The sequence below is a fragment of the Giardia intestinalis genome, chromosome 3 (genome assembly GCF_000002435.2).
Source record: "Giardia intestinalis strain WB C6 chromosome 3, whole genome shotgun sequence".
NCBI classification, from domain to species: Eukaryota; Fornicata; order Diplomonadida; family Hexamitidae; genus Giardia; species Giardia duodenalis.
Window position 1 is genome coordinate 150,780 of NC_051858.1, and position 26,934 is coordinate 177,713.

The 26,934-nt window shown below is 49.2% G+C and overlaps 7 protein-coding genes and 1 pseudogene across 7 annotated transcripts; 4 read left to right on the top strand and 4 right to left on the bottom strand.

The window, feature by feature from the left end:
* Nucleotides 1-1,749: 1,749 nt before the first annotated feature.
* Nucleotides 1,750-4,170, bottom strand: GL50803_00114852 (High cysteine membrane protein VSP-like; the record flags this gene model as incomplete). The annotated part of the gene is made up of 1 exon (XM_001706895.1): nt 1,750-4,170. One exon carries the CDS (start codon nt 4,168-4,170, stop codon nt 1,750-1,752), a length of 2,421 nt encoding a protein of 806 aa, XP_001706947.1.
* A 1,580-nt stretch (nt 4,171-5,750) lies between these two features.
* Nucleotides 5,751-6,962, bottom strand: GL50803_0098050 (Kinase, NEK; annotated as a pseudogene; the record flags this gene model as incomplete).
* Nucleotides 6,963-7,026: 64 nt separating this feature from the next.
* GL50803_0013832 (D-tyrosyl-tRNA deacylase) lies at nt 7,027-7,569 on the top strand (the record flags this gene model as incomplete). The annotated part of the gene is made up of 1 exon (XM_001706893.1): nt 7,027-7,569. The coding sequence occupies one exon, from the start codon at nt 7,027-7,029 to the stop codon at nt 7,567-7,569; it is 543 nt and encodes a 180-aa protein (XP_001706945.1).
* A 35-nt stretch (nt 7,570-7,604) lies between these two features.
* Nucleotides 7,605-11,627, bottom strand: GL50803_0015972 (Ankyrin repeat protein 1; the record flags this gene model as incomplete). Its single annotated transcript, XM_001706892.1, has 1 exon — nt 7,605-11,627. One exon carries the CDS (start codon nt 11,625-11,627, stop codon nt 7,605-7,607), a length of 4,023 nt encoding a protein of 1,340 aa, XP_001706944.1.
* A 147-nt stretch (nt 11,628-11,774) lies between these two features.
* On the top strand, nt 11,775-14,903 carry GL50803_0093011 (Ankyrin repeat protein 1; the record flags this gene model as incomplete). The annotated part of the gene is made up of 1 exon (XM_001706891.1): nt 11,775-14,903. The coding sequence occupies one exon, from the start codon at nt 11,775-11,777 to the stop codon at nt 14,901-14,903; it is 3,129 nt and encodes a 1,042-aa protein (XP_001706943.1).
* Nucleotides 14,904-14,914: 11 nt separating this feature from the next.
* GL50803_0016122 (Kinase, NEK) lies at nt 14,915-19,120 on the bottom strand (the record flags this gene model as incomplete). The annotated part of the gene is made up of 1 exon (XM_001706890.1): nt 14,915-19,120. The coding sequence occupies one exon, from the start codon at nt 19,118-19,120 to the stop codon at nt 14,915-14,917; it is 4,206 nt and encodes a 1,401-aa protein (XP_001706942.1).
* Nucleotides 19,121-19,255: 135 nt separating this feature from the next.
* On the top strand, nt 19,256-22,795 carry GL50803_005881 (Ankyrin repeat protein 1; the record flags this gene model as incomplete). The annotated part of the gene is made up of 1 exon (XM_001706889.1): nt 19,256-22,795. One exon carries the CDS (start codon nt 19,256-19,258, stop codon nt 22,793-22,795), a length of 3,540 nt encoding a protein of 1,179 aa, XP_001706941.1.
* A 180-nt stretch (nt 22,796-22,975) lies between these two features.
* On the top strand, nt 22,976-26,803 carry GL50803_005879 (Ankyrin repeat protein 1; the record flags this gene model as incomplete). The annotated part of the gene is made up of 1 exon (XM_001706888.1): nt 22,976-26,803. The coding sequence occupies one exon, from the start codon at nt 22,976-22,978 to the stop codon at nt 26,801-26,803; it is 3,828 nt and encodes a 1,275-aa protein (XP_001706940.1).
* Nucleotides 26,804-26,934: the final 131 nt, after the last annotated feature.

The window sequence follows — 26,934 nt, forward strand, 5'->3', positions numbered from 1 at the left end:
CAATGCTAACTTGCGTAAGGTACTTCCACTGCTCATTCCCGCTGGTCCAGATAAACGCCTTGCATACTTCGGATTGCCCTCTGCTGGCAACAGAGCAGCCACTGCCCTTTGTGTTTCCTTCAGACACATGCCCATCTATGACGGCGCTTCTTGTCTCTTCTCTGGTGAGGCATAACCGCACCAATCCAGACACCTTGCTCTCAGCACGCATCTCGTATCCAGCAGAAGCCAGGTGTTCGTCAGCCATATCCCGTGAGCATCAGCACTGTGCCACTATGTTACTTCCTGTCCTTCTTGAGGGGCGTGCTCTAATCATCCCAGTGTCTCTATGATAGGAGAGCTGTGGATCCGGAGGCTGCTGTGGCTTTCTGGCCCTCTCTGCTGTCCAGGAGAATCCAAACTCGCCCTTCGGGAGTCGGTCCCCTAACCTTCTGTTCTCTCGGGGAAGTGGTCCTTGGATAGTGCTACCCAGAGGGCTCCCGAAGCCTCACTATATGGGTGCTGCTTCTAAGAACTCCTGGAGTATCCTTAGAGAGTCTCCCAGTGGCGCAAATCCTACCCATTGTCAGCGGAGGTCTCGGCTCTCAAGGACATCTCAGGGACAGCACGCCGGTGCCACTTCCTGACGGGGGCCAGGCGGGGGCCGCTCACCCTTGTGGATCCATCATTGGCATCGAGAGCACTAAGCCTGCCATCTTCGCTGGAGGTGTCAGCAGACGGTACTCCGCATCCACCTATGGAAGGGCTGAGTCGTGTGCTGTCGTCATAATATTCCATATTAATGCAGATAAATCTCCCGGTGGCACTTGGGGATACCCAGCACAGCACGCTAATATGTTGCTTGCTCGAGCTATCGCTCAGATCTGCGATCCCCGTGGTCTGGGCCAGGTGCCTTGAATGGCCTCCAGCCCTAGTAGGAGCACAGGTCGGTGCTCCTTGTTCCAAACAAGCATTCCGTCTATTGTGCCCAGCCCTGAAAGACTCGCTCCTTCGCAGGTGCCCGAGCCAAGCGCTGTCTGCCGCCCAGGAGGCGTGCTGGCATTCAACAGAGAGGCTTGCAGATACCACAGACCTCGTTGGTAAAGCGCCTGGGCCCCTGCCCTGGGCACGAGTAAGAAGCCCCAGCAGTACTTCGCTGCGGACTATGACACGGCTCCTGTGTGCACCAGGCGATGCACAGCAGCCACGAGTGTGCAGTCCTCTGCGCCTGCCCACCGATGACGCAGCTGGGGCCTGTGGGGCAGCAGGGCCGAGACATACATATGGGAGGCGCCAACGGGCATTGGGCTATTGGCCGTCAAATGGTGGGTATGACTTGAGAGGTGGCTCGCGGCAAGTAGTTTACTCGACCGCAGCAGACAGGATCGCCTTTGGCCTAAAACCGCCATGTGTCGGTAGATGCACCTGTGTCTTCCACCATTGTTCTGTGTGCTATTATTATATTCTGGCTTCTCTAGATTTAGCAGAGGCATCTAACAAGGAATTCACAACTAGAGGCTGGCCCAACAGCCAGAGAGGCGTCTATTGGGCTGTACACCCATGCACCGGATTGTCTCGAAGGCGTCGTTCCCTCTCTAATTACGTGCCCTGTCCCCGGTCCGTACCAGCGAAAGTCTTACTGAGACACCCACTGTCCAGGATACTGACCAGACCACCAGGCAGCGATTGGCCGGAATAAGGGAGAGCCGCTCTCCTTGGCATACTCTACTATGTGCGTGCAAGAATGGATGGACCATAAAGTGAGGCCACTCAGTTTTTCTTTCGGAAGACGAAAAACCAAACCAGCACACCCGCCACACCGCCGACGACGAGGACCACGCTGATGGCGATGCCAGAGATGGCACTAGACGAGAGGGCGGACTTTTTGGAGGTGCTGTCGTACTCCAGACATACGGGTGTGGCTGCACCCTCTGGAACCACGCAGAGGCTGCACTTGGAGATCGCCTTGTGACACGCCTTGCACGTGCTCTCGGAGAAGTAGTACCCGGCCAGGCAGTCAAAGCATACCTCCCCATGGGGGCAGGTGGCGCAGCCCTTGGAGCACGCCTTGCACGCCCCCTTCTCCAGGTAGAACCCGCTGTTGCAGGCGTTGCAGACCCCACTGCTACACATTGCGCAGTTCGTCGGGCATGTAAGGAGCGTTCCGTTGTACGTTATCCCGTACCCGGTCACGGTGCTGTCACACCAGCCGTTACTCTCCTTCGTGCAGACAGTCTTCCCGGGGAGGAGCGTGGAGGTGTAGCACCCCCCGTTGAGGCTGAAGGAGTTTGAGCTGCAAGCAGCACATCTACCGGCAGCGACATTCGCGCACGCGATGCCAGCCGCCCGCAAGCTGGAGAAGGTGCACGCCCCGTTGTTGGGGTACTCCGTGCTCTTGGCGCAGCGCGAGCAGTAGCTGGTCCCGCCCACCGTGAGCCCGCACTCTGCACAGCTGCTGTCCTGCACGCACTGCGGGACGCACGATCCCTTGGCACCGTCGCTGTACTGCAGCCGCTTCCTGGCAGGGCAGGAGGTGCAGTCACCGGACGCCGGTCCGCTGCACGTGGCACACTCAGAGCTGCACGGCTTGCATCCTCCCGAGCCCTCGACGTAGAACCCGTCCCTGCAGGTCTTGCACTTGGATTCCGACTCGCAGACTGCGCAGTTGCCGAGCGTGCACGCCACGCACCTCGAGACGCCCCCCACGGTGGCCTTGTAGTACCCGGCGGAGCCCAGGCAGTCCTTCACGCACAGACCGTGGGGGTCGAGGCTGTTGCCACCGGCACACTTTGTGCATACGTTTCTGTCCTCGCACGTGTCGCAGTTGGGGTCCTTGCACTTGGTCGCCACGCACTGACTGCCGGAGAGTGTGTAGCCATACTTGCACTTCTTACAGCTCGACTCGTCACACTCAGCGCAGTTCTCCACCGCGCACCCGACGCACTTCCCGTCCTTCAGATATGACCCGTCATCGCACGCGCAGCTGTGGACCGAGGATGAGGACCCCTTTATGCCCTTCTGCCCCTTGGGACAGCTGGCCAGGCAGCTCCTCTTATCCAGGCTCAGGTAGAGGTCGCGGCACTCCAGACACTGAAGACTACTGTCCTTCATCTCACACCTTTGGCATCCCTCTATTCCCCCGTTGGCTGAGTCCCCGCAGCGCCAGCATCCGTTGTTCTTGGTGAACACTTCATTGATTGAACTGTTGCATGCAGTACACACATTGTTTTGCACTGTCTGACAAATCTGAGACCCTACTTGACCTGGAGCATAACTAAATAAGTAGCATCCACCATAAAACAAGAAGTATTGCCTGTTGCTATCATTCTTACAAGATGTGCATTTTCCCGTTTCAGAATCTTTCGTACAAACATTATCAAATCCGCTAATTGACCCACAGAGGCCATTCTGAGGCACTTCTGATGAATTGGCACATTGTGTGCACAACGATTGTCCCTGTATATCTATAGTATTTCTTGGTAAACAGATACTGTTGCCAATTACACTATCTGTGGTATAACACCCAAACTGACTCCAGACGTAACCCCTAGGACAAAAGTAACAATAGCCGAGCTCGAGTCCCTTAACAGACCTACATCGAAAATCAAAAGGGCACATAAATCGTTCTGAGCATTCGCTACAGCTGGGTATAGTGTTCCCTGGCAACCTATGTTGGTTACAGTACTGACACCTATATACACCACTACTCCCGCCAAAGCCTACTATATCTCCGCAGTAGATACAGCGTTCAGGAGAGGTCGCATTAGGGTTGGTAAAAGTTATTGGAGTATAGTACGTACTACCCTTTCCGCACTCTTGACAAATCCCATTTTCTGCACGATCGCAAATACTTGCTTTCCATCTGCCAGACAATTCATAGCAGCCACCGTAAAATAAGAAGTAACCATTTTTACATCCTGTGCACCATCCACCTTTCGGCGATTTAACACAACCGGCTTTATTAACTTTTTCGTCTGTAGTAGCAACACATGTGCCGTTGATGGGAACATAATCCTGGCTACACTCTGTGCAAAAAAAAGCACCTAAGTCCACTAGGCATCTATCCTGAAGACACTGTGAGATCTTGCCTTCACAAGAATACCCAAAGCCATTGTAGTATACAAACGTTTCCTCAGAGAAAGACCCTGCCAGAAAACAAGTCAGAATCACGATCAGCGAAGCCAAAGTCATGAAGCTATTATTCTTTATTGGATACCTATGAAAGTTACACGCACTAATCCGAGTCAGCCACTGAAAGCCTTGGCTTAGAATTACAACTGTCAGAGTAATACCCCTTGTACTTCTTACAGACAGACTACAGCCGGCAGACCCATAGAAGGGCCCGCTCTACTTATACTAGTCATCGACTCACACGGCGACCTGAGCAGCCTGTAATCTGGCTCTGCAATGAAACAGTTAGGCGATCTGTTTGTCCCCACTCTCAAGCGGAATTGCCTAATTCAAAATTACTAACATACGCTTCAAAGTTTCGCAGGACTTACAGTACAGAAAACTCATTGAGAACCTATTCCGAGCAAACACGTCCGGTACACAACCACCTCGCAAAGGACTCTCTGCTGTCAAGGAGATCCTCTCGAGGTCTATGAGTGGGGTGACTGTAAGCGAGCTTCTTGAAGAATGGCCGTTTTCAGGCGCCTGTCCATCCCCTTACCCCGATGTTCCGGGAACCAGCATCAGTCATATCTTCGTTGAGCAAGGGCACTGTGGAGGGGACTCTGCAGGGCCTAACGAGCGTTCGAAGGTGCAGCAGAACAACGACGAGACACGGTATGCCGTCGCATAGGCACTAAGATCTTGCTGACCTGTGCACTGAAGGATGCAGGCCATCCGAGTCCTTCTCTGTATGCAATCGTAGCCTGCTGCTTTCGTCGGTGTTTGTCATCCACGAGGGCCCTTATTACCCGAAGCCCTAGAGCCCTGAGGTCGTACTGCGGCAAGCATCTGCTCTACAGGTGCTGACGTACAGGCCACTTTACTTTATTACTGGCAGTCGGAGAATACTTCGACGTGGTTTGTTCAGAGACGCCAGGAGTACAGCCAAGTACCTTGCCGATAAGCACAACATCCAGCCCCAGAAGAACATCTAGTCCTCCTGACGCACGATGCGGCCATGTTTGTCTTCTGCTGGTACCGGGCCCAAACGGACAGCCTGCTTACTGAAGAAGAACGTATGCAGTTAGACACCTTTGAAGGCCTGGCCTGCCTTAGCAACCCAATTCACTGCAGAGTGCCCTTTGCTGCTCCCCGCCCCCAATGCACGGAGATTTAATCAAGCGTGATGATTCATTGCACCCGCCGGCCACGCCCAGCCCTGCCCGCGGGCGTCTCACTCAAGTCCCGGCCGTCCTGGTGGGCGCGGGTCTCCGCAACCCTTTTCAACAAAGCTCCCACCTGTCGCGGCGGCGGCTGTCGGCCTCTGGCTCACCGGCTGGGGCCGCCCCTCCGCGAGGAGCTCTGCGACGTCCCTGTTCCCCGCCTGCGCAGCGAGCAGCAGGGCCCTGCGGCCGTCGGCGCCCTCCCTCTCGTGCTCTGCGGGGCGGGGATCCGGGCCACCCTGGGGCGGTTCCCGTGGGCGGCGTGCATGAGGCCGTCACCCCCTACTCGTCACGTTTGCTGATGCCAATCCCTCTTCAAGTAGTGTCCGGACGGTCTCTGTGTTGTTTGTGTGCAGCGCGCATCAGCCTGAGGAAGACTGTGGGTACCGGCCGCTCCATCCTGTCACTAAGCTGCATGACCTTGGCCTCTAGCCTTCACGTGGCCAGATGCCCTTTACCCTGATCCTCGAGAGTGCCCTTAAGAGAGGCAGTCTCAGCAGACCTGGCGTCGAGGGCCGCCTCAAGAGTAGTAATCCTGTCCAGCTTGGTCTTGGCATCCTCCTCCAGAAGTGTAATCCTGGCGTTAGCACTGTTCAGAGTAGTCTCCAAGGCGCCGCACTTGTACCTCAGCATCACGCACTGACCCCCCAGCTCACTAACTGGGATGTCGAATGTAGCGAGCGTCTCGTGCAGCTCCCTGGCCGTCGGCCTCCTCTCTGGCTCCAGCACGAATATCCTCTCCAGAACATTCTGCATGAAGCCATCAGTGACATCGCTCAGGTCCGGCCTCCACCCATCGACGAAGACCTCTGCTGGGACTTTACCTTCTAGGAAGTCCGGTTTCCTTAGAGTAGTAAGCTCGTAGAGGATGACCCCGAGGCTCCACACGTCGGAGGCGGGGCTGGCCTCGTTGCGAAGGAGCACCTCGGGGGCCACGTATGCCATTATTCCCATGAGAGTGCTCCCACTCCACAGGGCGTCCTTGCAGAGGCCGAAGTCGGCGATGATGAAGCGCTCTCCGTCTGCGCTGACGAGGATGCTGGCAGGCCTGAGGTCGCGGTGGACGAGCCCCCTAGTACCTATCCCACTGAGGCCGTAGAGATAGGCGAGGGCGGCAGCGACCTGCCTCAGGACGGAGAGGATCACAGCGATAGGGATGAGAGTCTTCCTTCGTTTGTGCTCGGTGAGGAGGCGCTCGAGGGTCTTGTCGTGCCGGTCTATGACGACATAGATGAGACCTTCGTCCTCGACTACTTGGTGGTGCCTGAGGACCCCCGGATGGGAGAGGTCGAGAAGGGCGGTCAGCTCTAGTCTGATGGCATCTGCACTGTTCTTATCTAAGCCGTCGAGGAGGATCTCCTTCAGGGCAAGGCTCGGATATCCCTTGAGGGAGTAGACTACACCTGCGACGCTTTCATTAGGCACGCTATCCAGTCGCTCGTGGAGTTCCCTGAGGGCGAAGTGCAGGGGGCTGGACGCGCGACTGCCACCGCCGCCCACGAATTCCGTTTTTGGACGCCCGGGCGATCGATCGGACGGCCCGCGGAGAGGCCGCTCCTGCCGGCCCTGTGGCAGCGAGCGATGCCGCACCTGTCCACCCGTAGGGCCGAGGTCAGTAAACGGCCGGTGGCTGCCTGCACCAAATATTTACTGGGCTGACAGGACAGCACTGCTTTTAAAACTATAACAAGTTTCAAAATAAGAAACCTTGATGAAGGTTGTGATTCAGAGGGTTCACTCTGGTTCTGTCACTATTAATAAGGGCAAAGATACAGAGTATGTTAGCGGAAGCATTGGAAGGGGGTACGTAGTTCTAGTTGGAATCAGTCGCGAGGATGTCATTGAAGACATGCACTATATAATAGGAAAGCTCCTAGCCGCAAGACTTTTCCCAGACGAAACTGGAAAGGAGTGGGCGCGGAACATTATTGAAGTAGAGGGAGAGATTTTGCTTGTTTCTCAGTTTACTCTATATGGATTTCTAAACGGAAACAAACCAGACTTCCACGAGGCAATGAAGAGTGAAGAAGCTGGCCCGCTGTTTGACAAGTTTGTTCAGCATGTGAAAGAGAAGTATGTTTCAGATCGCGTGCACACAGGGGTCTTTGGGGGTGACATGGTCGTATCAATTGAAAACGATGGTCCTACTACGTTAACAATAGATAGCCGTGTGAGTGCATACGCGAAAGATGCCGCTGGGATGGCTAAAATAGGGGGGAACAAAACGTGGAAGAAATACAACCCCGATAAATAATAGAAACTGATCTCGGCGCTACATTGTATTTTCAGTTAGTTATTCTGTGTGAACTCGTTCTTTGCAACCTCTGATTTGGCATACTCAGCCGCACTTCGGCCCTTTTTATCGCGTAAATCCTGTTCGTATGGGAGCAACAAGCGGATGGCATTGATGTGTCCCTTGTTTGCTGCGACCATCAATGCAGTGTATCCCAATCCCGAACCATCTTCTTTTATTGCTTTTCTTCCAGACTCGTGAGGAGCAAGAGCTTTCAAACAATCCAGACTGTTGTGTGCGGCTGCATACATAAGCGCAGTCTTTCCATCATTGCTCTGCATCCCAGCCTCGCTAGGTAGCAAGCATAAAGCGGCGTCTACCTGATTGTTGGCAGCAGCTATCATTAGGGCTGTGCGACCGGATGTATCGCGCATTTGGCACTCATGAGTACACAGAAGCTTAACTAGTGATATGTTCCCCGCGTCTGCTGCAAGCATTAGAGAAGTACGCCCAGTTGCATCTGTCATACGCTTCTGATAGGGGAGGAGAGACCACACCTTGACTATGTCTCCGTCCGATGCCGCGTTAAGTATTTCAGGTGGCCTATTCTCTCCTTCCATACCCTGATAGGATGTGCCAGTAATACGTACCCCTTCATCATCTGTTAATAGCTCGGCAAGCTTAAGTTCGCCTAAGCGAAGACACCTGAGCAATGCACTATCTCCATTGGAACAAACATGCCCGGCTTCTAGGCCAATCAGCATATGAATTATTTCTTCGTTACGGGTAGGTATTGCCAGCATTAATGCTGTTTCGCCTTTATTGTTTATTTGCCGAGCATAGTGGAGAAGCCCACGCACAGCAGTGATATTTTCTGCCAAGACTGCGTTCATCAAAGGAGTATTGTTATCGTGATTGAGGTAAAAGTAGTCTGCATTTTCTTGTCTGATGAAACTCTCTGTGATGAGATGGGAATCAGGAGAATGAGGTCTGCGACCGACAACCGGTAATGATGTGGGTTCAATCGCATCATTTTCTAATTCCTGAGATATAATTTCGCAAAGAAATGGCGCATCCTGGACAGATCTATCCGTTACAGAAGGAATCAAATCGAGAAGCGGCTTGAGAGAAGTTTGGAGCACAGTTGAACACTCAGACATCTTAAGAAGGTTTTTACTGATAAGTAGTTTTGCAAGTTCAGCACTTAAGGAAGAGGCGTCCGGGATTACTGCAGAGTTAAATGCGAGGCTGGCTCTAAAGGATACAGACGGATCAGAAACTAACAAATGGAGCATATATTCATAGGCCAATTGCCTATACTCCAGTTTTATCAAAGATGTGCTAAGATCATTGCTTTTGGCTAGCTGTTTCTCTAATTCTCTATTCTTTTCAAGTTGTCGTTGTAAGTCCTCACCAAGAGTCTTAATTTTCTCCTCTAATTTTGAACAAATTGTATTATCGGTGTTTGACAATTGCACTATAAGTGCCTCTCGCTCAGCAAGCTCATCGGATAGCTTATTTATCAGTGAAGTCTTGTCTTTCAGATCGCTTAGCAGAGCTTCGGTTTGATGAGCAAGTGATGGGTGATCTGAATGCTGAGAGGCGAGCAAGCTATGGGTATCGGAAAACGTTTCAAAGGAAGGAACAATGCCATCGCTAGTTTCTTCTGATCGCGAATCTCCTGTGGGGCTTAATACATGCGCTGATGGAGCTCGTGGCAAAGGTGCCACGACCTCTGGTATCCCATTCATATGCGTTTCGCTTGACGATTGGTAAGTACGTGCTTGGAGTTGGGGGTGCTCAAAATTGGCATGAGGATCACTCGCACTGCTATGATCGCTTAATTTGCTTTGAGAGCTGGAGCTAAGGACTCCGGGTAAGAGCTTATTTTCTGCGCGCTTCATCAGGTCGTAAAGCCTTTCTATGTGATGCATAACGTCTCCCTCAAGATTTCCATCTGTAAGATGGTTTGGTACAGTCTCCACGTCATATGAACTAGTAACACTATCTGCATCAGATGTGATTGTTTCGGACTGTATAAAAATGCGCTTCGCCAGTTTTACCAAGGATTTCATCTTTAGTTCTACTGTAATAAGGTATGCCTCCATATTGGTTAGCGTCTTTTCATAGAACGCTTGCTTGTATCTATCAAGGGCTATGAAGTCTTCAAGAACAGAATGAGCTGGTTGGTTGGCAAGAGTTATAACGGATGAGACGGCTTCTTTTATGATTGTTTTCTCTGGCATTTTGGTTCCCTCAGAGTCCAGTTCTGGAGCTTCACTGATCGTAGTAATTGCCCTAGGAGGTTTCTTTACGTGTTGCATCCTTTCCTTCAGGTGTTCTATCTTCGACTTCAGCGCAGAAGCGGACACAGAAGTGTGCTCTCTGGTAAGGGAATCGGTGAACGACCCTGAATCCATATTATCAATTGCCTGATTGATAACATTCTCTGTTGCTACAGGGTCGTAGTTAATTCCCGACAACACGCTGATAGATAATCTGCGCTCTTTGGGCTTAGAAGTGGGTTGATATGACCTTGCCCGTCCGTCAAAAAGCCCAGGAGACATGGTCTTTCTGAGGGATTCAGCCAGGCGAAAAGATTGAGGGTCTCCCAGTACAGAATTAGCAAGAAGGTCTGTAGCTGGCGATCCATGAACAAATGACTTTGCCAAGCGATCTGTTTCATACTTTTCAAGAATGGAACGCAAATCCACGACTTCCTGCTGTAAAATACCAATATCTGACTCATCGGCTTGTCTTGACTGTGTAGTAGTATAATTGGGCTCTTCTGAACATGACTTTTTTCTTCTCATTTGGGTAGTAAACGCATCTGGATCTTTTTGGCGTGAAAACCGCAGAGGAGAGTCCTGAGTCCTTTGCAAAGTCTTTCCTTTGGCAGCACGTTCCCGAACGCTGTCGAGAAACTCTATTATTGAGTTGGACTCAACAGACTTAAGGTCATCTGGAGGAACGCGTGCGGTAGAATTAGGTCGAGATCCCGGAATAGAGATGTCAGAAATACTGTCATCCATATCACTTAATTGATAATTGTTCCTTTGAGGACAATTAAAATCATCAACGTAGTAATCAGCTAAGTTATCCAAAAGACTTGAATTCTTTACCTCAACCGGATTATCAATTGATTTGGAAAGATTAGCCTTCAAGCACCGTATCTCTGCTTCGCGAAGGCGAACTGCAGACATATCTAATTCATAGTCACCCAGCTCAGGGGATATGACAAGGAGCCCTTCACGCATCTGGGCAATCCGTGTTTCAAGGGCGCAGATCTTGTTGCTTTGCCTTAGGATGCAGTGTTTGAGTTCAGTAACAGTAGTATCTAATGGCAAGGCATCTGAGTTAGTTGGGGTAGTTGATGAGATATCAGGACGCTGCAACTTGAGCCAATCGGCTGTGGCTTTAAGAGAAGCGTTTTCAGCTTGAAGACGTACAAGTACTGCGGCTTGATTGACAAATTTGCTCAAGATTTCAACCAGTTCGTCATCCTTTTGTCTCTTGCTATACTTTAAACGCAGTGCATTTGTGATAACACGGATTGTTTCGGAGTATTCACCGGCACTAGCGGATAGTAACGACTTTTCTATCTCTGCTATGGTGAAGCGGTTGGTCGATAGTAAGGCTAGAGCACACTTCGAATAGTTTCTCTGAACGGCGTAATCCAAAGCAGTAAGCCCATCCACATCAGCCAAGGACGCATCAATATGCTTTGTGAGCACCCGTACTGAAGCCAGTGCACCATGCTTTGCTGCGACAATCAGAGCGTTGGAGCCGTGTGGTAGCTTGTGTTCGGCTTCAAAACACACCAAGGCTTCGCACACCAAGGCGCTGTTAGCGGCTGCAGCTAATGATAAGGCTGAGTATCCTTCTGGAGAAAGGTGTCCGGATTCAATGCTTGCCAGGAGCTTAACACAGTCCAAATTTCCAGATCGAACTGCTACCATTAAGCCCGTCTCTCCGTTGTCCGTGACCGTCCCAGAATGCGTATCAATAAGTTCTCTGACTTTCTGGACATCCCCCTTGCTTATTGCAGTGAACCAAGTGTCTGAGCCGTCACTGGACATACTCTTTTTTGTTACACCCTTATCTGTACAAAGGACTCTAAAATTGAGAGAGGAAGACACCAATTCATAAGGTAGAAGTGAGCATAAAGAAATCGGTTCAGAATCAGTATCCCCAAATGCGCGCAATTGTGCCTCTTTTAACTTTAAATGGACGACCTGGAAACTTGGTTTGGGGCTGCACGGTCAGGTGACGTTTCCTTACTAGCTTCATATGCTCTCGCATATGCTAGAACAACCTCTGCTCTTGGGAGGACTGCCCTTATGCTTGCTGCAGAGAATAACCATGCAGACGCCTGTACCATTCTAATGGACCTGGAAGGCGGAACTCTGGATAACGATGGGCATAGTGCCCTCTTCTATGCAGCACAGGCTGGAGCACACAAGGCCTGCTCCGTCCTTTTGCAAAATGACCAAGAACGTGGTGCAGAATCTCCCTTCTCTTTTTATACTGCGGCTCTGGCCTCTCGTTCACAAGAGATACTTGTAGACCTTCTAAATACTTTCCCACTAGACCAGGGCCCCGGTAATATTGCAGTTTTATCCGTTGCAGCTAGTAATGGCTCTATTGAACTCGTTAGGTTGCTGCTGGATTCAGGCCATGTGAAATTTCGAGAAATATGTCAGGCACTCTGTTACGTGAAGGAGCCTACCGATGCCGTTGCAGCCCTTCTTCGAGAGCACCTCCGAGCTTTCCATGATATCGTCAATAGTTCACATCCCAAAGAGGATTACTTTACTGAGTTCTTTACCGAGTTGCAGGAAGAAGTTTATGCAGTAACAAAGCTGTTGATAAATGCAGGACTTATAAAGTTATCGACGCAGGACCGTTTTGCTGCGACAGACTCATCTGCATGCTCTCTGGGAGTTTCTCATGGGGCCATAAAAAAGGCCCAGCCGCCGCTGATCTCTCAATTATCATATCTCGGTGTTGTTAAGGATGCAATAGCTAATGCAGAAGCCAAGTATGCTGCTCTCAAGAGCGCCATGGATCAGGCAATGCACGATGCTCCAGAGTATCAAGGTCAATATGAGGCTTTTATGGTTGATTTGTGGCGCTTGGTGCATCTGCAGGATAACCATTTGACAAACATTCAAGCGAATACGTCCCATGTATGCGAGGTGTGCGGAATATATGATGCAGAGTTTCATAAGCTTCGCTGTGAAAACTTGCAATTGCTCCATGAGATTGTTAAGCTGAAGAAAGAGATTTACAAGAAGGATAAACAGATACTCGACTTGACTACAGAGAGGGAGAACGCTAAGAGCTCTGTAGACAGCGAACTAGACGCAATTGTCACTAGAGTCTTTAGCGATATTGCTGACTTTAGGGATAAGTTAGCCTATCTCAAGGCAGTAAGTTTAGCAAAGGACGAGATCATTGAAGAGATGCGGGTGGAGCTTGATAAAGTCAAGATAGGGACGTTATTGTACCCCAAGCCAATCACCAGCATTGAGCAGGAGAGAGAGGACATCTGCTTGGGTCTTTCTCCGACCATACAGAACAAGGCAGTGCTGAGCCCGCAGCAGGGACCAGGCCAGCATTCTATTATGAGGGCTCCCCTAATATCACGGGTCGTAGAAACAGATGAAGCATCTACCTCTACGCAGGCTGCACTAGAGCTGAAGATTCAGGAGCAGGATGCTACCATAAGCAACTTGAATGCAGAGCTGAATACCATACTTGAGGCGTTCAATGCTGCCAAGCACCTGTCCACAGACAAGCTGAAGAAAGTCACTGCTAACGTCGATTTACTCATCGGCGAAATCAATCGGATTGCAAAGCTCTTTGATATCAAAAGTCCTGACGGTTCTGTGAACACTCTTCCCAGCGCAATTGTTAGTCATGTGGTTAGCCTACAATCTCAATTAAGCAAGGAAAAAGATGATAACAAGCGCTGCAGGGAGCTTTTGAAGCAGCAAGACAATGATATCCAGTATTTGATGAGTAAGATCACTTCCAGTGGCCGGAAAGATGCTGACTTATCATCAATTATTGCAAAGTATGAATTGCTGGCAGAAAAAATTGAGACAACTAATCAGCTCGTTGAGTCTCTTTCTCGTGAGGGCTCTCCTGTAATATGCAGGGCCACGAGTCCTCTCCGAATAAGCCGCTCTCTTACTCCTGCTGTCTACTCTGCCACGATGTCTCCAGGAACAACGGGGGCAGAAAACTTATGCTCGTCTCCTAGCGGCAATCAAACCATTCACGCCGAGGCCGAGATCGAGAAGCTCAGAGAGACAATTTCGGAACTAACGCAACTCTTAGTCAACAAGGACGAGAAGATCAAAAGCCTGTTAGAGTCGATATCACTTCTTCAAGCAGAGCTTATTACAGACGACTTTAGTAAGGATCGGCCCGGTATTGCACATCCCTCTGGGGCGGTTGCAAATCTCACACGGTCTCGGTTAGAAGCAGCAACATCCTCAACGGCAGAATATCAATCTGTAATACGTACCTTGACAGAAGACCGTGATAACCTTCGTGAGCAACTTCACCTCACCGTGGCCGAAAACAAGGAGCTCCAGATGATGAACTTCTCCTTGCAGAACTCCCTCAGCCGAACGAAATCTATTCTAGAAAAGAGCAGTGTTCTGGTGGAGAGCCTAGCAGGTAGCAACTCTCCGAGGAAGGAGCCTCGTGCTCAGAGGAGCCCCCTTCACGAGGCCACCATGCACAACGACATTGAGAGGGTGAAGGAGCTAATTGCACATGCAGGAGAAGTGGATGAACGAGGAAATACATCACTGATGGCTGCATCCAGGCTGGGGTATTTCGAAATAGCGTCGGTCTTAGTATCCCATGAGTCTAGGTATAGAAACCAGTTTGGAGACACCGCGCTGATGTTTGCCGCCGTCTCAGGCCACTGCTCTATCGTGGAGCTATTGGTGCCGTACGAAGCAACAATCCAAAACGAATCGGGACTCACAGCACTGATGCTTGCAGCAGAGGCCGGACATATAGGCTGCGTGCAGCTGCTCATTGGGTTTGAAGTGAGATTGGTGAACAAGCAGTACGAGACTGCACTTGTGCTAGCAGCTGCAAATGATCGCCCAGAGTGCGTACGTGTTCTAGCTGAGTATGAATCTGGGCACAGATGCATTTCTGTAGATGAGAAGGATGGCACTGGAGAAACCGCACTGATGCGTGCTTGCAAAGCTGGTGCCAAAGAGTGTGTAGAAATTCTCATAGGATGGGAGCACGACATTCCAGATAAAGCCGGGAATATGCCTGTTCACTATGCCTCAGATCCTTGCATTCTTTCCTATTTTGACTAGTAACAGATGGATCAGTGTAAATTGTTTCCGTCCTGGTCATTTGTATCCAGGATACCAGGGCAATCCTTAGCAGTGGCATCTGCTTGATCTTCAGTCAGCCGTGCGTAGATAAGAGGAAGACAGCGGCGCCTGATTGCATAAAGATGTTCTTCTGGTAAATCTTCATGCTCTAGCTCATTCTCACATAACGAGATAACGTCGTCTCCATTCACCTTTCGCATATAGACCTCCGAAAGCAACTGCGCAACACAATCGGATTGGCCAGCAAGGGCTGCAAACATCAGAGAGCTGGTTCCATCCAGCATGGCCATCTGTTGCTCATACGGCCGGAGATGCAAGAGGCAATCTACGTGCCCATCCTTAGCCGCTAGCATCAAGGCAGTGCAACCCTTTCTGGTCCGAATGCAGGACTCATGGGGAGCCAAGATCTCCACGATCTCTACATATCCATATGTAGCGGCATACATGAGTGCAGTGTACCCTTGGTAGGCCTTGAAGACCTGATCCAAGTGTTGGACAACCCTTGATCTATCGTTTGCAAGAACTGCACTAATAAGTTCTGTTCTGGCAGAGGTAGAGATAGCGCGCTTTGGTATCTGCAGTGCTATGTTATTATCGACAATGTACTCTACAAGGAGATCATAAATAGCAGATCTCTCGTAAACAGCAGCAAGTGATAGTGCCGTTTCACCGAGGTGAGTTTTAAGTGGAAGCTCGGCTAGAAGTTCGCGAACAAGGACCATATTGTTATCTATGACAGCATACATCAGGGCGCTGTATCCATTGCAGTCCTGCAAATAGAGCTCTTCAGCAATAAGGGTGCTGATTTGCTGAGCATTTGAGATTCGCCCCAGGCACATTAGAGCACTCACACCTCGATGATCGCAAAGTCTTGCTTCTTGCTCTACTAACAACGCTATACAGTCTTCTTTGGCATAAGCAGACGCAAGCATAAGGGCTGTTCGGCCAGCAGTCGTTTTCATTTTGGTCTCAAAGGGCAGCAAAAGCTTAACAACCTCTGAGTGGCCACCGATAGCGGCGAGCATAAGGGCTGTATAACCCTCCTTGGTTTGGGCCCCTGCTTCCGGGAGGAGCAATCTGGCGCTTTCTAATAAACCCATATGAGCAGCTTGCATAAGTGCAGTTTCAGAGCCTGGAACATACACTCCTATTTCTGATAAAAGCAACTTAGTACAATCTAGATGATTCAGCCGTACAGACAGTTGAAGAGCAGTACAGATGACGTCCTTTCCTAATGCTGTTTTGCTGAGAGAGTATCCGTACCCCATGAACCCTAAGTTTGTCACGACATCGTCAATTCTATTGGAGAGGACAGCTGCTAAAAGCGGTGTCCTACCACTTATCACTGGACTTCGCTGGGTAAGGGGAATGGAGATACAGTTCTCTGACATATAATTGGCAAGAGCTGCAACGCAGTTTGCATGACCTAATGAAACAGCCAGATCAATCACAGACTCATTCTTTCTTACAGAAATGCTAGCCTCATATGGAGCAAGAATGGTAACTACTTCTGGAAGATCTAGTTCCACGGCAAGACCCAGAGCTGTCATGTACTGATTGTTCCGTAGAGACGCCTCTCGAGGAGCAAGAATATGAATGCATCTGCTATAGCCAGATCTAACGGCAAGCATTAGTGCAGTTTCGCCGTTAGTATTCTGTAGCTTCTCTTCCTTATCTAGAAGGATTGTCATTACATCCAGTGAACATACCTCTGTGGCATACATGAGGGCCGTGCGTCCCAATCCATCTTGCATGCCTGCTTCTATAGGAGCTAGTAGCTTAACAATATCCGTAGCACTTAGACTGGCGGCAATCATAGTCACTGTCTGCCCGTTATCATTGTGAAGTCCGGCTGACGCTATTATCATGTCGGTAGTAAATATTTCCTGACAGTGTTCCACTCCATATTTCAATAACACGTGGATAAGAGGAGAATTGCCACCTATTCCTGGAAAAAGTAGCTCTGAAGAAAGAGCATGGACACAGCCTGAGTGTCTATTTGCAACTGCATGCAGAAAAGCTGTTCTCCCCATAGTATCCTGCATTCCATCTTCGTATGTGGCTAACAAAGAAACCAACTGCACATGCCCACACTGGCTTGCATGCATCAAGGCAGACATTCCTGCCTGATCGGTCAAGCGTGCCTCGTAAGGTAAAAGCTCCTTTGCAGCATCCAAAGAATTATGTCGTGCAGCCATCATCAAAGCTGTAAAGCCATTACGCGTGTGCATCCTCATCTCCCTCATAATGAGCATCCGAATAGCAGCATGATTGTTAGAAACAGCTGCGTACATCAGAGCGGTACTACCATCTGTTGCCCGACAGCAGATATCGTGCTCATGAAGCTTGTTCGGCTGCTCAGCTAAAAGGCAAATTCGCATGAGCTCTGTTGCCTTCGATAGAAACGATTCGTACTTCCAAAGAATTTCGACTGCTCGCATGCTTTGCGCTTGCATGCCAAGCAACAACGCTGTTTCACCAACCGGAGTACTCATCCCTGCTTCCGGAAGCAAAAACTGGACGTATTGGGCAGAGTTCTTCTGTGCAGCCAACATCAGTGCGGTCCTTCCACAAGGAAGAACAGCATACAAGTCCTCTTCTGTTATTTCTGTATGTTCGCTTGCAGCTGTACCTATATTTCCCTCTACTAATAGCATAGTTTTTGTTTTCTGGTCCACATATTTGGGGCTGCCTGATAGGCTCACAGCGCGTGGATAGCATTTGTGGTGCTTAAGGAGGTAGTCTGTCAACATCTGCCACGGCATTGTGTTGTGGAGAAGCAAGCAACTCCAGGCGACGTCTAAAGCCATTAGAGTATTGTCAGACTTGAGAAGTAACTCATACGGAAGCAGTAGCTCAATAGCAGGTAGATCGTTGCAGCGAATAGCGATGCATAGAGCAGTGTTGCCGGAGGCGTCTAAGCTCCCTGCGCAATGTTGTGCAAGTTCGGAAAGAAGCTCTATTTTACCACTCTTGAGCGCGTAAATTAGGGGCGAGTCACCATTGGGGTGGTTTATGTAAAACTCAAGTGCTGCAAGAAGCTGGACGCAAGGCAAACTATCAACCTCTATCGCATACAGAAGGGCACTGAATCCTTCGCTATCGACCTTTTTTGCGTGCATAAGAAGGTTCTGTGCAGAAACGTGGTCTCCTTTGCTAACAGCAGCCATAAGTGGGGTCTGGCACTGGTCAGTGTGTGTCGATAGAACAACGCTGCACTCTTGGAGTGTAGACGTAGCTCGCCGAAAGCTGCTTGCGAGAATAGATTCTTTAGCAGGGGAATAGGGCCCGCAGTGGTTAACAGTACCCTCCTCATACAGTGCAATCAAGTCTTGTGGAGGATAGATGTCATAATACTCACCGTCGTCAATGCGCTTAAGAGCGTTCACCACATTCTCGTCAGATAAAAGTTGCTCGGCAGTAGGACGCGCCTTAGGATCTGGTTGCAAAAGCAAACGGACAAACTTGCGCAACGGAGTTGTGTAGCCAAGAAAGTCGACCACCGGGCCCTCCAACAGATCACGCCGGCTGAAGCGTGGGTGTTTGAGGGTGCATATCGCCCAAATTGTACAGCCAAGGGACCAGATATCCGATATTGTGGTTACAGCCCCTAGTGCTTGTATCTCTGGGGCCATATAGCTCGTTGTCCCGGATCGCTTTGCTGCAGCAGGTGGATTGCCGGCCTGCAAGGCCATAGATAGGCCAAAGTCACAAAGCCGTATTAACCCTCTAGTATCGATGAGGAGATTCTCCGGCTTGATATCTCTGTGCACAATCCCTAAATAGCCCTTTTGACACCAGGAGTGTAAATACTGCAAGGCCTTAAGTACCTGGGCAACTATTTCCCAGACAGCACTTTCCGGGAGCTTAGAGCGTGCGGAGCGTATGCGCTGAATGAGTTGCTGCACCGACCCGCCAGAGCAGTACTCCATCTCGATATGGTATATCGACCCATTATCATGGGTCCTGACAGCATAATAGTTGACTATATATGGCGAAGACAGACGCATAACTATATTGAACTCGTTACGTGCGGACTTAATGGCCTTTGCGTCGTCATCCTGCGAAGCGGATGCCTCCTTAACAACTACAAGCACTCTGTCCTGTGCACGTCGTACTAAAAACAGCGATGCGAAACCCCCCTCAGCAAGCTTCTTGCAGTCGGTGTATAGTGAAGAGACATTTTTCGCCAACATGTGTGTTTCCTACCCGCAGAAACTAAGTGTCGACACCTACGAGGTGATTAGTAGCAATCTAGAGGGCACAGCGCTTGACCTAAAGACCAATATGGCTTTGTGCCAGTAATTTTATTGACCGCTCTTGATTGGCGGATGGCCGAGAACTGGTTTGATGCCGCCCGTCAAGGACAGTTCAACCGTCTCTGTTCGCTATCTGCGTCCTGTATTAAGTCCAGAGACTCTAGCGGAAACACCGCGCTGATGCTTGTGGTACAGAGCGGACACACTGAGTGTCTCAAGCTTCTCGAGGAAGAGGCCACAATGACAAACAATTCTGGGCTTACAGCGCTTGCCATTGCCATAATGTGTGGAAACAATACGGCGTGTGCCTTCTTGGCGCCGATGGAGGCACACATAGTTTTGCCGTCAAAGCTCTCCATGCTGATGCTGGCAGCAAAGTTGGGAAACTGCGATGCGGTGAATTGTGTGGTCCCCTATGCACAAGAGGAGACTAGTACTTGCTCTGAGACAGCATTGGGCCTTGCCGTTCAAGGAAACCATCTTGAGTGTGTCCGAACCCTTTTGAACAGGATGCCGTACACTGTCTCAGACATATATACTGTGCTAAGCACCTCTAATACTGATATTAAGGTCTTACTGCTGGAGCGATGTGACTCGTTGCTGGAGTATGACATGAGTGCCTCAAGGAAGTCTATTGAGCATGTGCCCTTCCTCCGTGAGCAATACGATCAGCGAATAGCATTCCTTAAGGATATTATCTACTGTCTGAAAATGCGTTCACAAGAGCAGAGCAACCCTTATAACACAGCAACAGATTGCATTGACATGTCTCAACTACATGAACTTAATAGACACATAAAGGATTGTCACGCGTATATTCAAACTCTTAAGTGTGACTTTTCTAAATTACAACAGGATAAGAAATCTATGCAGGATGGCTATGAAGAAAAGCTTCAACGTATGCAAAAGATATACGCCAGTTCAATTGGTTCACTGCAAGCGAAGCTTCATACTAAGGATCTCAGTAGCTTTCATACTAGCGATTCCACCAGAGAGTGCAGCAAAGTCAATACTGTGTCCCACGAATCTGTGACACAGACATCTCAGTCTTTCCTGGTGGAAGGAACTACTCAAACAGAGAGTCACTCATGTAGAGAAATTGCCATCGGTGATGTGCATGGTCCTGTAGGGGCAGTCTCTTGGGGAGGAGGGCCTGCATTTTTGGCAGAGGCTGCGCCTTTTCATTCACAATTTATGGATGCGTGTATCCAGACTAGTCCACTAGAACGTTCATTGAGTAGCGATGTTCCTCGTTCTGACCTATCTGAAGCTGATCACGTTTCTCCTGACGCCTCATTAGCCCAAGATGATAGTAGCCTTCAACAGCAACTGCTTGAAAAGACGGCAGAAGTGCAAGCCCTCTCAAATGAGCTCGCTATTATGCAGAGCACAATTGAGCACATATTTGTCACCCAGTCGCGCGAATTGTCCGCAAAGGATCTTGAACTGGAGCAGGAGATAGAAATATTTACCGAGCGCATTTCGACGCTCAGTGAGGACAATCTTAGGTTGGAAAAGCAAAATAGAACCCTTCAGGAAGAAAACACCTTACTCTCTGAGAGAATCAAGAAAGTGGAGAACACAAACGAGGATTCTAGCGCTATCCCTGCAGATTCTGTTACTCGTTTGCCATCACCTTCTGTTAATGACGACCTTGGTATTGCTTTTCCGCACAGAGACGAAGCAGGAATACAAACAGATCCTTCTTACTGTCTTGTATCTGTTAAGATAGGAGACGACAGAGCAATAACAGAGCCTTTGCTCCCTCTGCAACAAGCCTGGCTGGTAATCCCTGGTCAAAGAAAAAGCCCAGCCGACTCCCTAACTCCACTTCCTGTTCTAGATGTTACGCATCGCTCCTGCCAATCTTGTATGGACACCAATGAGGCCTGCTGCCAGGCGGTTGTAATAGATAACACCACGGTGGCTTTGCGTCAAGAGATTGAGCTTGCATGCCAGCAAGTTGAGGAGTTTACCGATAGAAGAGCTTCCAGGACATCAATGTTTGTAGAGTCAGCAGAGAAGATGCTGAGCACAGAAGACCCCGGAGAGGTCATTACTTGCAATCAGTCTGATGACAGCGCGCTCGTGTATAGGATAGAAAAGCTTGAACAAGCGCTGAGAGACAAAGACGCTGAACTCTCACTTGCCAACGATAAAATTGCACGATTAGAAACCATTGAGACAAAGTGTACTACTCACTCACACTCTAAAAAAGATGAGGCTGCCTTAGTTCTACCATCTAGTCAAGCACGGAGCGATACAGAGTGCGCGCAGCTTCTTTCAGCTGTATGTGTTCCCTCACCACAAGCCAATCTCCTATCGATTTCTCCCTCATCTATTGAAGAAGAAAATCGAGAGCTGCGGAATCAGGTTGAGTCACTGCGCAGACGAATGATTCAACTCACACATTCGTCACGCAAGTCCATAGCACCCATCATAATGGCGTCAAACACACTTACATCGGCATCTTCTAAGCTGTGTCAACTTGCACAAAGGTTGAAGGAGCTTCTAGATAACCCCCACAACACGGCACCCAAAGTTGATGACAAGACACTTAGCTTTATCGAAGAACTTACTACCGAAATTTTGGAGTATTCTACGTCTATACAGTCTGCTCTGCAAGACAGTGCCGCAGCTGGACCTATGCAAACACCTTCAGTACATCAGGATCTTCTTCTGAGCGACGCTGTAACTCTATCTCAAGACAGTACCAATACAGATTTAATGGAGGCTGCCATACTAGACAATGTAGACGTGGCCTCACTTTTCCTGAACCAAGTGGGCAGAAGAAACGTGGACGGTGAAACGGCACTCATGATTGCGGCGAAGCACAACAGCCTTGAAGTGGCTAAGCTTCTTGCACAGCACGAGGCAAACTGTGTTCGAAAAGACGGCATGACAGCCTTAGCCATTGCACTGTACAACAAGAACCTGGATATGGCTATGCTACTAAGTGATTATGAAGGTCCAAGTAACAACCTAACGAGTGACTCTCCAGGCAGCACTGCGAGACCCATCGATGCACTGATTCTTGCAGCTAGACACAATGATGTCATCTCAACGTGGACCCTACTTAAGACTCACGCCCGTTACCAGGATGATCAGGGAAGGACTGCTCTTATGCATGCAGCCGAACATGGGTTTGACATTATTGTGCACCTGCTGGCCGGGTCTGAGGCAGGGATGCAAGATGTTGATGGATACACAGGGCTTATGATTGCAGCAAATTTGGGGTACACCCTAGTCGTAACCGAACTCCGTAACTGTGAGGCAGGAATGCAATGTGCACGTGGATATACAGCACTGATGTATGCTGCAGCTGCAGGACATAAGGCTGCAGTGGCTGCCCTAGCGCCTTTTGAGGCTGGTATTCAAACAAGTGTATCGAAAAGAAATACCACCACCAGCCCCACTACGGGCTACTCTGCAGATGAGATAAGTGATACTACTGGAATAACCGCGCTTATGTTGGCCGTGGAGGCAGGGTCAGTTGATTGTGTGAATGTACTCTGGCCGCTCGAACACCATATCACTGACGCCCAGGGGATGGCAGCCATTCACTATGCTTGCTCTGAACCTATGAGGAACTTGCTTCGCAGCTACCAATGACCTCTTACATAGATATGAATTAATACAGATCATTGTACTAGCAATCTGTCTATAGAGCAGTGCAGGGGACTCTGCCAGAACTATTATATACACTAGTAAATCAAGGTGTACCATAGTCGAAGGGTGCCATAGCTCTGTCAGTTTAACAACAAAATTCTTGGGCGAAGATTTACTCTGAATATGGGGGATTCTTGTGCGTTTTCCTGGTTCCAGGCTGCGGCAACAGGAAATCTGGAAGTGATCCAGGCGCTGAAGGAGCAGTGCTCTGGTCTCCGCAATGAGGATGGCGAGACAGCACTCATGCTTGCTGTGCGCAATAACGCAATGAATGTCGTGGAAGTTCTTTTGAACAGCGAAGCTAAGCTCACCAACGAGGATGGGTATACCGCCCTACTCATCGCAGCAGAGGAAAACAATTCGTTTGCATGTTCTATCCTTCTAGCAGCGGAAAGGGACATATGTCTCAATGATAACTCAGATGCGCTAATTTTAGCCACCGAGGCAGGAGCTATGGATGCTATCTGCATTTTGGCGCCTGGATGGCCTGTGCGGAGAACAACTGAAGGCATTGCTGCTATCGATATAGCATCCAACGAATCCAATCTCAAGGCGGTCAACCTGCTGCTACAGGGGCAAGACCTCACTTGCGAAGACGTAGAAAGGGCTATGCTGCATGCAAATGAGGATGATGATAACTACGACAGTATCTGTTCCGCATTGCAAGGATACTTAGTGTCCCTCGGCGCCCGGTCTTCTACCCCGGGTCGTGACGTTCCACTAGAGCTGTCAGACTATGATGCTGTGCCCGATGCTATTCAGTATTGTCCATCACTGCCGCAGGATAGCCTTCCCCTCGCCTACTCTGCTCTTGACAATACAGATGTGGCTATGACGAAGATATCCTTGGAGGAGAGTGATGATATTTCCAAGGCGATATTAATGCCGGGCGCTGTTACACCGATTAGCCAGCAACTTAATGCAGATCTGCAGGAAGTAACCCCAACAGAGCAGAGATGTAAGCCTATTATCGACGAACTTGAAGGAGAAGCGTCGTCTGATGAAATACAGCCAGATCCCACGGAGTTTTATGAAGAAAAACGTCTGTCAGAAGGCCTGGCTTCATCCACAGTTTTTCAGTTAACCAACATGATCCAGGAGCATAATCCAATGAGTGAGCTTGTTAAAATTATAGATTGTAAGGATGCAGAAATTCAGGAGCTTAGATTGCTGATTGATACACTACAAAATAGAAAACCTATCTCAGATGACGCTCGATTCTATTCTACAGGTCAGTCTGCATCTCAGGAAGCCCCTAATTTCCCAGAAGAGCCCCCTATAGTTATCTCAGCTACTACCAGCATAGCCCTTAGCACCATAGATACACTGCGATCGCGCATTGCTGAATTAGAAGGCAAATTGGCAGAGCACCCGCCTACTCATGAGCTTGTCGATACAGAGACACAGTATTCTGTCAACACAATTGTATTTAGTGCTACGGCGGATCAAGCCGATAAGTGCTTAGGCTGCAATGTAGAAACGACTACACCAAAGGAAATAGAGCAGATACTCCTTGAAAACTCTCATCTATCTGCCAAACTACAACAGGCAGAAAACGAGGTTATGGCGTTGGGTAGATGCCTCACTGATGCCATTGCTGCAAGCGATAACGTCGAAGCCAATTTGATCCTTCAGGACTTTGCACACCGAGAACGGATACTTATTGACTCATATGTGTCTCGGATTGAAAACCTGCAAACCAGTATGGACATGTTCATAGGTATACAGAAGAGGAAGGCGAAAGAGTCGGAGGCGTACTTCCATGCGCAGTTAGAGGAGATAACAGAACAGAACACGCTAGCTAATAAGGCAATACGGAATCTAACCTTACAGATAGAAACATCTAACTCGGAGTTGCAGGAGCTGAGAGGGACTATTGCATACTTAAACGAGGAAAATGCGTCTTTGAGCGATGCGCTTAAACTGGCAAAAGCCGTACAAGAACAAGTTTCCAATGAGATTGCTGGCTCTGCCATTAATATCACAACAACGTCTGTTACAGTCCAGACTGAACCCACTTGTGACTCTGTGCCTGGTCCTGACCTCAGCCCTGACAATGTCACAACTATGCATGATTTGCCCAAATGCACTACTCAGAAAGAGCTTGATGAAGCTATGCTTAACGCTATCTTGAATCAAGCTCTTTGTACTACAGATTATTCGGGTCTCTTGTCAGATACCGTGCTGTTTGCTATTGCCCCTGATTTGGAAATCACAGTGAGCAACGTTTTTCAAGCAGTCACCTGGTTTTATAATGAGTCTGAGCAGAAGGAGCGGCGTCTTTCAGAAGCGGAAGAAAAACTCGAAGTGATGGCTAATCTTTGCGAAAACCTCTCTGCAGAGTTGAAAGAGAAGTATAGCCTGATACTAGATATTTCACCGGATGGCACCGGTGAGTACACAATATCCTGTGCAGAGCCTCTTGGCAATCCAAGGGGGCACCAGGGCGAGATATCTGATCATCCAGATAGCCTTGTTTTGCAGCCCATCATCCCAATAGAGCAATCAAATTCTTCAGATGTATCTCTGAAACCCCTGCAGTCGCATAGTGATGTACATAGTTTACTACAGGTTGAAGACCTGGAGCTCCCTAGTCTACCTAAAGCTGGGAGTCCATCTAAGAGCATTGAGATATCCTTCGACAAAGATCTATCGGCATCACCTCCAGTTCATCTGCAAGTTCCTCTCATCTCTATAAACAAACCGGAGAAAAAGACAACCTCTAAGCCAAAGCCAGTTAACAATATTCCCATGTTAGTGGAAGACGAAACATCTTCTCTTATGCTTCCATCGATCCACGCTGGCGAGTTTCGAGCAACGAAGCTAAAGCAAATTGGGAACGATATTTCCCCAACGACCACGCATGCTGACCGCACCGACATGCAGCGAGCTCATGATTTGCAAGAAAGAGCGTTGCAGCTCTCTCACGACGCAGTTAGCCCATACCTGACTCATAAAGAAGAGCCTGCTCCTATCCTAGAGCAAAACAGCAACCAGGGAGATGATACCCCACTGATAGCCGCTGTCCTAAAGGGTCAGAATTCTGAAATACGAAGATACTTACAATATGCAGGAAGGTTCAACGGAGATGGTGTGACAGCTCTGATGATAGCAGCCATGCGTAACAATCTTGAGGCCGCTCAGCTACTTGTGGAGTACGAGAAGGGACTAACAACTGCCGACGGTTCGACTGCCCTGTGCCTGGCTTTGCTCAAAGGAAACATGCCAGTTGCAAAGTTCCTCACTCCATATGAAGGTTTGGACTTTTCACATGTCTCTTCAAAGGGTCGTCGTTTCACAGAGTTAATGCAGGCAGCGGATGAAGATAATATAGTGGCTGTTTGGTGCCTTATCCCTCACCAAGGTGGCCTTAGGGACGAAGAGGGCTTCACTGCTCTCATGTACGCCGTACAGGCAGGCCACTATGAAGTGGCACGTATTCTTTATGAGCTCGAGGGACGTGTGCGAAACGTCAATGGGGAAACGGCTCTGATGCTTGCAGCTGCCTCTGGGTTTACCCGCATTGCTAACATGCTAGTGATAAAGGAGGCAGGAGAACGAGATAATCAAGGAAGAACAGCCTTGATGCGTGCGGCGATTTATAATCATTGTGATGTGATTCGATTATTGCTGCAAAAAGAAGGCGGTATCCAAGATAGCCGGGGCGAAACAGCCCTAATGTTTGCTGCAAAGGCTAATAACCCCGAAGCAGTACGGCTCCTTTTAGATAAGGAAGGCGGAAAGAGAATGCTTGTGAAACAGCCTGGCCGCAATGGAACACAATTGCGAGGGCCAGGATATACGGCGTTAATACAAGCCGTCAGAAAGAACAGTATTGCATGCATTCCTCTACTCTTGAGTAGAGAGGCCGGCTTCAAAGACGCAGAGGGACGGGCACCAATTCTTTTTGCAAAGACAAAGGAGACAAGAGACTTGCTTCTCAGGGAATAGGTGAGGCACTTACCATCAAGTCCCTAGCCCGTAGCAGTCTTCACAAACAAATCACTAATACACTGTAAGAATTAGGCATACATTTACTAGAAACTATGGGCGTTATTCTGCTTGGGAGGAAGGAAGGCATA